The sequence below is a fragment of the Macaca mulatta genome, chromosome 14 (assembly GCF_049350105.2).
Source record: "Macaca mulatta isolate MMU2019108-1 chromosome 14, T2T-MMU8v2.0, whole genome shotgun sequence".
NCBI classification, from domain to species: domain Eukaryota; kingdom Metazoa; phylum Chordata; class Mammalia; order Primates; family Cercopithecidae; genus Macaca; species Macaca mulatta.
In genome coordinates, this window is record NC_133419.1 from 46,884,633 (window position 1) to 46,899,906 (window position 15,274).

General features: G+C 39.5%; 1 protein-coding gene across 3 annotated transcripts in view; it reads left to right on the top strand.

Moving 5' to 3' along the window:
* TSG101 (tumor susceptibility 101) overlaps window positions 1-15,274 on the top strand; it is a 51,496-nt gene that overhangs the window by 9,325 nt on the left and 26,897 nt on the right. For all 3 annotated transcript variants that reach the window (XM_077960367.1, XM_015114617.3, NM_001195481.1), the window contains 4 exon segments: window positions 1,597-1,662; window positions 2,928-3,091; window positions 8,066-8,189; window positions 10,865-10,931. In XM_077960367.1, the coding sequence (XP_077816493.1) occupies window positions 1,626-1,662; window positions 2,928-3,091; window positions 8,066-8,189; window positions 10,865-10,931 (392 nt within the window). In that variant the 5' untranslated portion in view covers window positions 1,597-1,625.

Sequence of the window (15,274 nt, forward strand, 5' to 3'; positions counted from 1 at the left end):
ATGTACTTAGACAAACCTAGATGGTATATCCTACTACACACCTAGGTTATATGGCATGCCTGTTGCTCCTAGGCTACAGCCTATACCAGATGTTACTGTACTGCATACCATAGGCAGTTGTAACACAATGGTATTTTTGTATCTAACTATAGAAAAGTTACATTAAAAATATAGTATAGTAATTTTATGGGACCAATGTCTTATATGCAGTCCATTGTTGACCCAAACATTACACAGTAGATGGCTATAGTTCTATGTTTTTGTACTGCACATTACAACCTTTCCCCTATGTGTATAGTGTTAATTCCAAATCATTGTTAGAAATAATAGCTGTCCAATACAAACTATGTGCTGTATTAAGTATAGACATAAATTATAGATAGAAAAATATGTGGGGTATGAGAAATACAGATTAAAAGAAATTGTCTACATTTGGCTATGAACTTTTCTTTTTTTCATTTTAATACTGGCTAAGGAGGCTGCGGCCAGGAGATCATTTGAGTCCAGGAGTTCAAGTCCAGCCTGGACAACTTAGTGAGACCCCATTTCTAAAAAAATAGGAAAAAAAGCTGGGCATGATAGTGCACGCCTATAGTCCCAGCTACTCAGAAGGCTGAGGTGGGAGGATTGCTTGAGCCTAGAGTTTGAGGATAGCCTGCACAACATAGCAAGACCCTGTCTCCAAAAAACAATAATAAATAACTGTGAGTGACAGTCTGGATACATGTCTAGAGATCTCTAAAGTATAATGACATTAGGTGAACATTTAGTATGGTATTGTTTGATAGTGTTTTTTGTTTGTTTGTTTGTTTATTTTGCAGTGGAGTTTTGCTCTTGTTGCCCAGGCTGGAATGCAGTGGTACAATCTTGGCTCACTGCAACCTCTGCCTCCCGGGTTCAAGCATTCTCCTGCCTCAGCCTCCCGAGTAGCTGGGATTACAGGCATGTGCCACCATGCCTGGCTAATTTTGTATTTTTAGTGGGGATGGGGTTTCTCCATGTTGGTTAGGCTGGTCTCAAACTCCCAATCTCAGGTGATCTGCCTGCCTTGGCCTTCCAAAGTGCTGGGATTACAGGCGCAAGCCACTGCGCCTGGCCGATAGTGATATTTAAATAGTTTTAAAAGTGACTCACACCTGTAATCCCAGCACTTTGGGAGGCCAAGGCGGATGGATCACGAGGTCAGGAGTTCGAGACCAACCTGGCCAGCATGGTGAAGCACTGTCTCTACTAAAGATACAAAAAATTAGCCAGGTGTGGTGGCGCGCGCCTGTAATCCCAACTACTCAGGAGGCTGAGGCAGGAAAATCGCTTGAACCCGGGAGGCAGAGGTTTCAGTGAGCCAAGATCGCACCATTGCACTCCAGCCTGGGCGACAGGGCGAGACTCCATCTGAAAAAAAACAAAAAAGAGCTGATCAATGACATTGAGTGAATCAACAAAGAATTGTTAGTTATTGGACAGGATGGATGATACATTGACAGGTCAGCCCCTTTCAAGGATAAAAATGAATTTTAACCAGTCTTTCTGAAAGAATAACCTATGGGAGTATCTAAAAAAAATGCTCATGATTAAATCATTGTTCTTTCCTTTCAGTTTTTAATGATGGCAGTTCCAGGGAACTAATGAACCTCACTGGAACAATTCCTGTGCCTTATAGAGGTAAATGTCTTATGTTATTAGGTTTCCAGCTAGATGTATTTTGAATACATAATAAATATGTTGCCAAAGAGTTATAAGTAAATTAAACCTACTTTCTCATGGCTTTCATGCTGATATAGATTTTAACTTCTATTCAAATTGAAGTTCATTTGGCAGCAACACCTAACATTTTCAACTTTCTTAAAACTTCCTTACCAAGATGTATGAACAAATAAGTGCCTAAGTTCACCAGAGGAGTTTAATGTTTCACAGAATCAAAGAATTTTAGAACTAGAAAGGGATCTTACTTGCCTCTTGGTTCAGCCTCCTACACCATTCAAACTTTCCTGACAGTGGGAAGCTTAAGATACAGGCTTCAAAGTCAGGACAGAGTTATGTTTGAGTTCTTGCTCTATAATCTTAGCAGTTCTGTTACATGTTATAGATGGACATCTTTGACATTTAGATAATAGTACCTAACTTGGGGAAATGAGCATTTATTCGTTAACGAATGTGAAGGACTTGGCATAGAGCCTTGAATGTAATAAGGAGACAGTTAAAAGTAGCTGTTATTTACGGTTGTGATGTTGGCGCTAATACTAATGGTAGATAATTGATCTCTGTTAGCCTGTCTTTCACCCTCTGCTGAAATACTTAGTGGTGAGGAAGCATTTAGCTTCATGCGAGACCATTTTGTTTTTGGACAGCTCTGTTTGTTAATTATTCCTTGTAACTAGCTAAGACCTATGTCCTTTACCCAGTGATTTCACATAGTACCTGCTATGCATAAGGCAATAAGGAGAGGAGCTATGGATACAAAGATGAATAAAGGATGTACCTCTTCTGGAAGAACTCCACTAATAGGGGAAACAAAGGGAACAGATAGATATTTACACTATTCTGTAACTGCTATAGAATTATAAAATGAAAAAGTGCTATGAGATTACAGAGGAGAAGAAGGCCACATGGGAAGATCACAGTTTAAGTGACATTTGAGCCACTATTAAATAATAAGTCAATCATTCATAACAAGCAGAGGGAAAAAACAGTTAATTGAGCATCAGCGTTGTATAAAGCGAGTGTAAATTTAGGGAAGACTGAGTAAAATTTAACATTACTGACTTTGCTGTTCCCCTCAGGAAATAAATTCTGCTGGGGGAAATAGGCATGGGGGGGGTGCGGATGTATGCATAAATTGTATCTAAACTAAACCTGTATTCCTTTAACCATTCTTCAATTTAAAAATGATAAAAATAGAGTAATTGAAGTTTCTATTTCTTTTTCAGGTAATACATATAATATTCCAATATGCCTATGGCTACTGGACACATACCCATATAATCCCCCTATCTGTTTTGTTAAGCCTACTAGTTCAATGACTATTAAAACGGGAAAGCATGTTGATGCAAATGGGAAGATATATCTTCCTTATCTACATGAATGGAAACACGTAAGTATTAATGGTGTTCTGTGAATTAGTTATGTTTTATATATTTTGCTCACTAGCATCTGCTTTCTTTTAGCACTCAAAGAGGATTCCAAGTAGGGTAGATAAGTTCAAATAATGGACTAATCACTGAGTTGAGGGTAAATTAGAAAAGGCTCACTAAAAGAAATGGGTTTGTGTAGAGCTTTGTAATTTTCAGAATACTTATATTCACTATTTTATTTGCTTGAGTTGAACCTTTTAAAATAGGCAGGATTCACATAGTAGGAAGTGCATTTTAAAAAATAGTATGCTGGTGGGGTAGTTATGGAATTCAGATCTCATTACTCAAAGCATTTCTGTCAAGAATAATAGTAGGAAACTTCTGTTCCTGTGTCTGGTAATGTAACTGTAACAGATTAATGTTCCTATGAAAAGTAACTAGAAAAGCAAGAGAAAATACAAACACCACCTGTTGAAAGGTTTTGGAAAGCTGTTTAGGCAATCAAGACATGGATGGCCAAGATTCTGTAGAGAAAAGGCACTTCTGCCAGTAACTTTTCCCCCAGGGTGGTACCTACTGATTTTTTTTTTTTTTTTTTGGAGACAGAGTTTCATACTCTGTCACCCAGGCTGGAGGACAGTGGCACAATCTCAGCTCACTGTAACCTCCACCTCCCAGGTTCAAGCGATTCTCCTGCTTCAGCCTCCCTAGTAGCTGAGATTACAGGCGCCTGCCCACCATGCCTAAGTTTTGTATTTTAGTAGAGATGGGGTTTCACCATGTTGGTGAGGCTGTTCTCGAACTCCTGACCTCAAGTGATCCACCCATCTCGGCCTCCTAAAGTGCTGGGATTACAGGCATAAACCACCATGCCCAGCCTACTTACTGATTCTTGATGCAGGATGAACGGCTGAGAATCTGGGCAAAGGACCTTAACTAAGAGGCAGAGAAACCTGCAGAGTCTCTTAGCAGTCTCAGAGGGCTGAAAAGACAAAAGTTGCTGTTCTGTCTATCAAAGTAACTAGGACTTTTAGATCTAAGATTTGGGAGAAAAGGAAGCCGTAAAGAAGTGAGTAGCTCTGGGGATGGTGGCTTATGGCTGTGATCCCAGGACTTTGGAAAGCTGAATCAGGAGAATTGCTTGAGCTCAGGAGTTTGAGACCACCCTGGGCAACATAGTGAGAACCCCATCTCTATTAAAAAAATTTTAAAAACTAGGCATGGTCATGTGTGCCTGTGACAACACCTACTCAGGAGGCTGAGGTGAAAGGATCACTTGAGCCTTGGAATTCGAGGCTGCAGTGAGCCATGATTGCATCACTGTACTCCAGCCTGGACAACAGAGCAAAAGAAAAGATGAGATACTCTGAATTTCCCACCTTAAGAGATAGGTTGAATTCCTGAGCTTCAAAGATGAGATGCTAAAAAAAACTAAGCAGAAAGCCTCTGAAAAATCAGCCAAGTTTTCAGCAGTCTTAGGTTAAGGAGGCAATTGGAGTTCAGTACCTTATCAAAAAGGGGAATAAGTAAACATCCTAGGCTGTTAGTTGGCACCACTGGAGGAACACATCTTAGGAGGGAGAACTTAGAGGTAGAATGAGCCTTACAAAAATCTGTCCTTGAGGCTGGGTGGGGTGGCTCACACCTGTAATCTCGGCACTTTGGGAAGCCAAGGTGGGAGGATCACTTGTGGCCGGAAATTTGAGACAAGCCTGGCCAACATGGTGAAACCCCATCTCTACTAAAAATACAAAAATTAGCCAGGCGTGGTGTGGTGCATGCCTTTAATCCCAGCTACTCGGGAGACTGAGGCAGGAGAATCACTTGAACCTGGGAGGCGGAGGTTGCAGTGAGCCGAGATCGCACCACTGTACTCTAGCCTGGGTGGCAGAGTGAGTGAGACTCCGTCTCAAAAAAAAAAAAAATCTGTCCTTGAGTCAGCTCAGTCCCTGATCCTGACTGTGTATCTGCCTGCCACAGGATAGGGTGAACCCTTGCTGGAAGAAGATAATATATAGACCCTCTATAATTTTTCACAATATCTAGTATACAATTTATATTTATCAAGTACAGCAAGAAAGAGAACCAAGAGGAAAAAAAGACAATAGAAACAGGACATCTTTCTACTCCACTGCTACACACACACGAGTAACTTAGTTATCAGACACAGACTTAGAAATGGTTGTGATCAGTGTGTTCAAGAAAATAGAGGACAAAATGGTAAATTTTATTAAAGAGAAAGTAAGTGGAAATCTTAAAAATGAAAAAAAGAATAATAGAGATTAAGAACTCAGTAGACGGGTTTAGTAGCAGATTGGACTCAGTAGAGTAGAGACTGCCTCAGCCTCCTGAGTAGCTGGGATTACAGGCCCCCACCACCACACCTGGCTAATTTTTCTATTTTTAGTAGAGACAGGGCTAAAACCACCTTGGCCAGTCTGGTCTCGAACTCTTGACTTCAGGTGATCCGCTCGCCTCAGCCTCCCAAAGTGCTGGGATTACAGGTGTGCGCCATTATGCCTAGCCTCAGTTTGAATTCTTAACCTGTTGCTTTATAATTGGCCTGGAAGTAGATATTAACATAGGTATTAATTTTTTTCTTCAAAGAATTTAGTGTAAAAGGAATGGTGTGATAATTAAAACTTACCTTGACAAAACTGTAAGAATGTGTGAAGAATTGATTCATACTACAACATTAACGAACTCTGAAAACATTATGCCAAGTGAAAGAAGCCAAGCACAAAAGGCCATATATTGTATGATTTCATTTATATGAAACATTCAGGAAAGCAAATCCATAGAGACGGAAAGTAGATTAGTGGTTGCTAAAGGGCTGTGGGAAAAGGGAAATGGGAAGTGACTACTAATGAGTACAGGGTTTCTTTTTGGGATAATGAAAATATTCTGGAATTAGATGGTGGTAATGGTTGCATAGTGTTGTGAAATAATAAAAGCCACTGAAATGTATACTTTAAAAGAAAGTTTTTGGGATGTGAATTATCACCTACATGCATGAGGCTTACATGAGGTTATGATTTAGTTAAGGAATTTTGTTGGGCCGAAAAATTGAGAAAGTGTGTAGTCTCAGGGGCCATCCTCACACACATCAGCCACAGTATCTGTGAGTGCTGCACAGATACTGTGCTTGTAACACCCTGAGTCTCAGTATATGAATTTACAGGCAACACAAGAAAAATATTGGAACAGCAGAGATCAACAAGTTTTCACAGAAAGCTTTAAGAAATGTTATTCATTGTCATCTTCCATAAGTTAGGTCAAAATTGGACAAATGAGGTGAGTTTGGTTCTTTGGAAAAGGTGAAAACTGCCCCCGAAGTCTTTTGTCAGGAGTATTAAAGGAAGTGCCAGTCCTAATCCTGTAATCCCAACTACTTGGGAAACTGAGGCAGGAAGATTGTTGAGTTCAAGTCTAAGCTGGGCAACATGGTAAGACCTTGTGTGGGGGGAAGGGGGATGTAAAAAGTAGCTTCTGTGAAGATGGTTAGCCTATCAAGGTGATTGAGTAATTCTTCAGAACTCAGTGAACTTACGAATGAAGTATGTGAGATTAGATACACACAAAATAGATTAAGGAGTAAAAGAAGAATCATCAAGCCATTTTGAGCAACTTTGACTAGCACAGTTTAATTAGTGGTTGGTAGATACTTTTGTTGTTTTGTTGTTGTTGTTGTTGGGTTTTGTTTTTGTTTTTTTGAAACAGGGTCTCACTCTAACCCAGGCTGGAGTGCAGTGGCACAATCATGGCTCACTGCAGCCTCAACTTTCCTGGATCAGGTGATTCTCCCACTGCAGCCTCCTGAGTAGTTAGGACTACAGGCGCATGCCACCACATACAGTTTTTTATTTTTTTGTAGAGACCAGGCTGGTCTCAAACTCCTGAGCTCAAGCTGGATTCCAAAATGGAGAGGAAAGTGCTGGAATAGAGCTAGAATTTTTTAAATTATGCATGCTGCGAAATAGCCTTATTTGATCCTCCTGCCTTGGCCTCCCAAAGTGCTGGGATTACAGGTGTAAGCCACCACCACTGACCAGCGGTCAATAGGTATTTGAGAGAAAATCTTAATAACTCTTACGAAAAAATAGGCAGTCTCTTTGTCATTGTTGTTAGAAGGAAAGATCTTTTAACACCTTTAACAATTCACCCCTTTTGTACTACAGTCTAGCAATTTCTAAGCTAGAATCTACGTATAAGTTTTGCTTTTTTTTTTCGGTTTTTTTTTTTTTTTTTTGGAGACAGAGTCTTGCTATGTCGCCCAGGCTGGAGGGCAGTGGGCAGTGGTGCAATCTCAGCTCACTGGAACCTCTGCCTCTGGGGTTTAAGCGATTCTCTTGCTTCAGCTTCCTGAGTAACTGGGAGCACAGGCGCACACCACCACCCCCGTCTAATTTTTGTGTTTTTAGTAGAGATGGGATTTTGCCATGTTGGCCCAGCTGGTCTCAAACTCCTGGCCTCAAGCAGTTCACCCACCTTGGCCTCCCAAAGCACTGGGATTACAGATGTGAACCACCTCACTTGGCTGTAATCTACCTGTAATTTCAGAGTTCATAATATCTTTAATAAAAATTAATTTTAAGAACACGTATTTCCAAGATATCATTGATGTCTTTTAATGACCTTAAATAATATTGTGACTGTTGCTCATATTCATCCCTAAATTTGTATCAGTATACTTATAATAAATTGTGCAGTGGCAATAAAATAAATTTTTGTTCTGTGGAGTCAAATGAGGAACAAAACTATGAATTTTGCAATATGCTGCTTTAACTAGTGCTATTTTTATATACTTGAAGCAAGAACCTTGCTGCACATCATGTTTAAAACCACCTAACTCTATTAAAATAAATTAATTAAATGAAATTCTTTCCTACAAAGAAAATTGTCAAGCTGAGTTGAAAACCAATGAGAAATGGCCAACCTTTTTCTTTTTACTGAAAAGCGACTGTAGCTGACTTGAATTTTTTTTCATTTTTTAGCCACAGTCAGACTTGTTGGGGCTTATTCAGGTCATGATTGTGGTATTTGGAGATGAACCTCCAGTCTTCTCTCGTCCTATTTCGGCATCCTATCCACCATACCAGGCAACGGGGCCACCAAATAGTAAGTAGAATTGAGATTTTACTTTAAAACTCACATAAACAAAAGAGAACAGAAACCTTTGTTTAAAAAAAAAAAAAAAAAGAAAAAAAAAATTAATGACCTCTTTGCTTTTTAGCTTACCAAGCTAGTGGATTTTTTGGAAGTATTCTGAGGCCCCACATCTGCATGTACAGATTCCCACCAAAGACTGGCATTTGGGCTTCCATTTGTAGGTAGAAATCTAAGAATGGTTGTGCTGGATTCCAAAATGGAGGAGAAAGTGTAGAATAGAGCTAGAATTTTTAAAATTATGCATGCTGCAGAATAGCCTTATTTGATCAGCTTGGAAGCATATATAACTTGAAAGGTAGTCTGACCTCTCCTTTCTGTTTGCAACTACAAAATCAGAGTTGTAGATAAGGATTAAAGTCAACTGAAGCATTCACATTCAGCTATTCTGGGTATACACAATTGGACATCTAGCTCTTAGCTTTCTTCTCTTTCGTACAGCCAATTCATGATTTTACCTCGTGTGGAGTGGTGGGAGCATGGAGACAGTATCGCCTCTCCCCTAATTGGAATATATTATCTCTGTTATCTCTGTTTTCTTGAATAATTCTTACTGATACTTAAAAATCACTCTGAATAATTGTGAGTTGGTTGTACTTATTTTGAAATTGCTAAATCTGTATTGATTTCATTGTGTTTTGAGCTGTGACTTCTTTTTTTTCTTTTTTTGGTAAATTTTCTTTAAGGTTATAATTAACCGAACTTGTTTATCTTACAAGACAAATTATATGTGCTTTCATTTTTCTTCTGCTGAAAATTATACTTTTTCCTTTTTAATCCATTCTTTCCTGAGGAACATCTTGGTTTATAAGCCGAATGGGAATTTAACAGAAATAATTTTTTAACCCATTTCTCTTTCCTTCCCTACCTTCCCAGAATAAGCTTGATTTTAGGATTACTATTTCTTTTAGTAAAGATACTGGTAATTCTTGTGGATCAGAAATTTGTTTTTATCTTATTAAATTCTGTTGACTCTAGTGCCCAAGAGTAGAGTACCTTGCTTAAGTTTGAAATGCTAAATATTTGGCTGGGTGTGGTAGCTCATGACTGTAGCCCCAGCACTTTGGGAGGCCGAGGTTGGGGGTGGATCACCTGAGGTCAGGAGTTCAAGACCAGCTTGGCCAACATGACGAAACTCTGTCTCTACTAAAAATACAAAAATTAGGTATGTGGTGGTGCATGCCTGTAGTCCCAGCTACTCGGGAGGCTGAGGCAGACGTTGTGGTGAGCTGACATTGCGTTACTGCACTCCAGCCTGGGTGACAGAGCAAGACTTCATACCAAAAAAAAAAAAAAAAAAGATACCAAATATTTCCTAGTCTTGTTACCTTTGTTTATTTGCTCAGATAATATAGCTAGTGACCGCTATGACAAAAGTAACCTTTTCAGAAACTCAGGTAGTCTCTTAAGCAACTTTTTTTTTTTTTTTTTTTTTTTTTTTTTTTTGAGATGGAGTCTTCCTCTGTCACCCAGGCTGGAGTGCAGTGGTATGATCTGGGCTGACTGCAACCTCCACCTCCTGGGTTCAAGTGATTCTTGAGCCTTAGCCTCCTGAGTAGCTGGGATTACAGGCCCCCACCACATGCCCGGCTAATTTTTGTATTTTTAGTAGAGTCAGGGTTTTGCCATTTTGGCCAGGCTGGTCTCGAACTCCTGACCTCAGGTAATCCGCCTCAGCCTCCCAAAGTGCTGGGATTACAGGCGTGAGCCACTGCGGCCGGCCCGCAACATTTTTTTCCCCTAATTTCTTTGAGTTTTACATTTACGTTGGAAGTGCAGTATTCAAGAAAGAGACCATACTGTTGTCACTGTTGCAATTCAGTTTTGTACTCAGTCACTGTAAGTCACATTAAACACTCCAGAGCTGATTCTTTATTCTTTTTTTTGTCAGTTAAGGTCAAGATTAACTTCTCTTTTTCTTCCTCTATGTTGATTAGCCTCTTGGCACCACTGATCTTAGTTCTTTGGCATTCATGTTCTCTTTAAAGAATATATAAAGTATTCTTTAAGCTTGCTGGATTTTAACCTTTTATCCCTAGTATTTCTGAGCTTTTGTTTTGTTTCTTTATTTTGAGATAGGGTCTCACTCTGTCACCTAGACTAGTTTTTAACAGTCTGGATAATGTAAGTTTTGTATAGGACTTCTCATTTTTAAGAGACTCATTTGAAGTCTCTTAAAGTCTTCAAACAAGCCAACAAAATCAGCTGTACTAAAACTGGTCAACAGTTACAAAAGAAATATCAAAAGATTTATTAGCTATAATAAAGAAGTTACTCTCTAAGAAGTTAACCTGGGACCAAAGGAGGCCAGAATTACCTTCCTCTAAATTTGAAATTAAACCTGCTCTTATCTCAGGTTATAGACTTCTTGAGAACTTTAAAAGCTGACCAGGTTGACCTGTTTGCCAGTTCTTTTGGTTGGGGTTGTCGTAAGTATTGTAATTCATGTTCAATGATTTGAGGATTATGAAAGGGTAAGGTATTTGTTTTGTTTTGGTGCTGAGAATTGGATTTTTTAACTGTGTGAAATTTTGCTGTGTATTGACAGTGTGATGTATATCTTATTCGGTAGCCTACCTATTCAGGCCTTGTATATTATTTTTACAATGTGAAAAAATTGTTTTTAGCTTCCTACATGCCAGGCATGCCAGGTGGAATCTCTCCATACCCATCCGGATACCCTCCCAATCCCAGGTAATGAAAAGTTATCTTTTGAATAATTGTATTACAAATTCTTCTATTAGATCTAGAATCAAAATAATTTGCTAATTAGGGCATTAAAATAAATTTAGTTGCAATTTAGTGGAAGATAAAATTTGGTTTATTGCTGGAATTTATTTATTTATTTATTTATTTATTTATTTATTTTGAGACGGAGTCTTTCTCTGTTGCCTGGGCTGGAGTACAGTGGTGCAGTCTCAGCTCCCGGGTTCAAGTGATTCTCCTGCCTCAGCCTCCCTAGCAGTTGGGACTACAGGCATGCACCACCACGCCTGGCTAATTTTTGTATTTTTAGTAGAGACAGGATTTCACCATGTTGACCAGGCTGGTCTCGAACTCCTGACCTTGTGATCCGCCTGCCTCAGCCTCCTGAAGTGCTGGGATTACAGGTGTGAGCTGCCGCGCCTAGCCTATGTCTTTTTTTTTTTTTTTTTTTTTTTTAAAGAGGGTATTATAAAATATTTTTCCCCTTGGCTGAATTCATTGTAACTAACATTCCATTAATATTTCAGCTATCTATACTAGATATACAAATTTCTTAAAAGGGAAATAACAAGGACTTCAAGGTCAAAAACCAATTGAGATCATCGTCATTACTCACCCCATTTCTTTCCTCTGTAAAATAAAAATACAGCCCAGGAGCTGCCTTTCTCTAGATTGAAAGAAACTCCTTTCAGACTATACACACACACACCTTAAAATTCTAGCAATAAGGCCAGGTGTGGTAGCTCACACCTGTAATCCCAGCACTTTGGGAGGCCAATGCAGGCAGATCACCTGAGGTCAGGAGTTCAAGACCAGCCTGGCTAACACAGTGAAACTCCATCTCTACTAAAAATAAAAAATTAGCTAGGCGTGGTGGCACATGCTTGTAATCCCAGCTCTTTGGGAGGCTGAGGTAGGAGAATTGCTTGAACCCAGGAGGTGGAGGTTGCAGTGAGCCAAGATTGCGCCATTACCCTCCACCCTGGGCAACAGAGCAAGGACTCTGTCTCAAATAAAACCGTACAACGTATCTTTTCTATACATTGCAGGAATCAATAGTTCAGATAATGGGGTCAAACTTGTCGTGTCATATTTAATTCATAGACTACCTGTACTGTCAACCTTCATTATCCATTTAGTAATAACATAGGTAACTAAATTTAATTCATAGACTACCTGTACTATCAACCTTTATTATCCATTTAGTAATAACGTAGGTAACTAAATTAAATTAACAATGAAATCAGTCTGTTAATAACACACTAGAAAGTCAATGATAATTACTAACCCATGTTTTAAATGTATACTTGTTTCAGTGGTAATCTAGGAGTACTCTCCAAAGGTGGTCTTTGGGCTAACTTAAAATTCCACTCAGCACTTTGGGAGGCTGAGGTAGGAAGATCGCTTAAGCCCAGAAGTTAGAGACCAGCCTGGGCAACATAGTAGACCTCATCTCTACAAAAAAAATTAAGATTAGCCAGGCACGGTGGTGTGAACCTGTAGTCCCAGCTACTTGGGAGGGTGAGGTGGAAGGATCACTTGAAGCTACAGATCGAGGATGCAGTGAGCCATAATTGCACCACTGTACTCCAGCCTGGGCAACAGAGTGAGAACCTGTCTCAAAAAAAAAAAAAAGAAGATTGGCATATACTGATGCCAAGATGAGACTTCCAGCTGCTCTAACAATTAGCAAGGAAATTTCAGTCTTCTAACTCTTCTTAGTTTCATATAACCCAGTCATAATCCTTATGGATAAATGCAGCCAGATTTCTGAACACATCATAGGTAAATATATATATGTACATATATAATATCTAGGATTTTGAAAGTTAATTTAGCAAACATTTCATTTCTGGGTTATCTTAATTTCACAACTTTTTGGAAGGTAATAAGCATTCTGTCACTTTGGATAGGTAAGCAGAGATTAGAAGAACATTTGTCGGCCGGGCGCGGTGGCTCAAGCCTGTAATCCCAGCACTTTGGGAGGCCGAGACGGGCGGATCACGAGGTCAGGAGATCGAGACCATCCTGGCTAACACCGTGAAACCCCGTCTCTACTAAAAATACAAAAAAAACTAGCCGGGCAAGGTGGCGGGCGCCTGTAGTCCCAGCTACTCCGGAGGCTGAGGCAGGAGAATGGCCTAAACCCGGAGGCGGAGCTTGCAGTGAGCTGAGATCCGGCCACTGCACTCCAGCCCGGGCTACAGAGCAAGACTCCATCTCAAAAAAAAAAAAAAAAAAAAAAAAAAGAACATTTGTCAGGGACAATAGAGAAAGATTCCTTTGGTAATAATATATAAGCAGGTTATACATTTTAGATTTCTTGAGGCCCTAAAATTTCTGATTAAGTTCTAGAAATGGAATCCTACCTGAAGCCTTGAAATTACAAGTCTTTCTACTGAATAATTGCTAGTAAAAAGGAGGTTTGGACATAAGAGGGAATAATTGTTGAAGATATGCTATTGAAATGGACTTCTGAACAATAAGGCTACAGATGGAGACTTCTCTGAAGTTAATATCTATAGGCTTAGAAGAGTTTTATACCAAGTTACAGAAAAATTCAGCAATGTGATCACATTGTCTTTGCAAAGGTATGCAAAATGGGAGAAACTCCAGAAACAAAAGAGCAGTTTATCCCAGTTTTCAAAACGGTAGATTTAGAAATTTCAGTAAGATTGACATTTCTTTACAACATTATAGTATGGATTACTGAAGAGACTAGAAACAAAAGTACTGTGTTTAGTAGCCTCCAGCGTGTGTCCACTAGGAACAAAAATGCTTTTTTTCCCCCCTGATTTTGCTCTTACACTGATATATAAGAGAAGTACCATGATTACATTGAATCTTCAGCAAGTCATATATAAAACTTTGTTGAGGACAAGTTATAAAGTGGAAGCTGATAACACAAATAGGAGAATGTTTGAACCACTGCATTGAAAGAGGATTATTGACCATAAACTCAGAAGGAGCTCTTGCTCCAGTACTCTAGGCTAGGATTTTTTTTTGTTTTTTGTTTTTTTTTTTTTTGTTTTTTTTTGTTTGTTTGTTTGTTTGAGACGGGGGCTTCACTGTATCGCCCAGGCTGGAGTGCAGTAGCATAATCTCAGTTACTGTAGCCTCGACCTCCTGGGCTCAGGTGATCTTTCAACCTCAGCCTCCCGAGTAGCTGGGACTACAGATGTGTGCCACCACACCTGGCTAATTTTTCTATTTTTGTAGCAATGGTTTCGCCATGTTGTCTAGGCTTGCCTTGGACTCCTGGACTCAAGTGATCCACCTGCCTCAGCCTCCCAAAATGCTAGGATTACAGGTATGACCCGTTGCACTCAGTCTGGGCTGGCTCTTTTTAATCAGTAATTTTAATGAGCTTGTAAAAGGCAAATGTCATAGAATTGACAATTGTAGGTAAAGTAGGATTAATTGAGATTTATTGTCCAACTAACCAGGCAGCTAGTAATCATCCTATTCTAATTTTCTTCTTCATTGTAAGGGAAACACTGACGAGTAAGCATTCAGAGGAAAGCAATTAGATCTGAAAATCATGTCCTGGGACAAATGGTTAAAGGAATTAAGAATATTTAGGGCCAGGCACGGTGGCTCACACCTGTAATCCCAGCACTTTGGGAGGCCGAGGTGGGTGGATCACAATGTCAGGAGATTGAGACCATCCTGGCTAACACAGTGAAACCCCGTCTGTACTAAAAATACAAAAAATTAGCCGGGCATGGTGTTGGGTGCCTGTAGTCCCAGCTACTCGGGAGGCTGAGGTGGGAGAATGGCATGAACCCAGGAGGTGGAGCTTGCAGTGAGCTGAGATCACACCACTGCACTCCAGCCTGGGCAACAGGGCGAGACTCCGTCTCAAAAAAAAAGAATATTTAACCTGAAGAAGAGAAGCTTGAGGGGAAAAATGTTAGAAGTTCTCAAATATTTGAGTTTCAGGAGTCTCCAAATAGTTGAGTGATCTTCCAAAATGCAAATTTAGGACTCCTATTTATAAAGTATATTGAAATGATGTTTAATGTTAAATAGAGAAAGATGACCATTTGTCAGGGATATTATAAATGATGTATATAGGTAAGAGATTGTTGCAAGGGTGGTTGGAGTAGAATACCTCTAAGGAAAGTTCCTCTGACTTTGATATGAACACATGAATGACAGAAACTGTCCAGAAAGCGAGAAAAAAGGTTTTTTTTAAACTATTTAAAGACGAGTTTGGTATGAATGTTATCAAAAGAGGAAAAGAAAACTGTTTCCGGGTTAAATATCCTCAAAGGTTACCAATAAGCCACAGGTAAAAATTAAATAGTATCATTTTCCCACAGACTGAG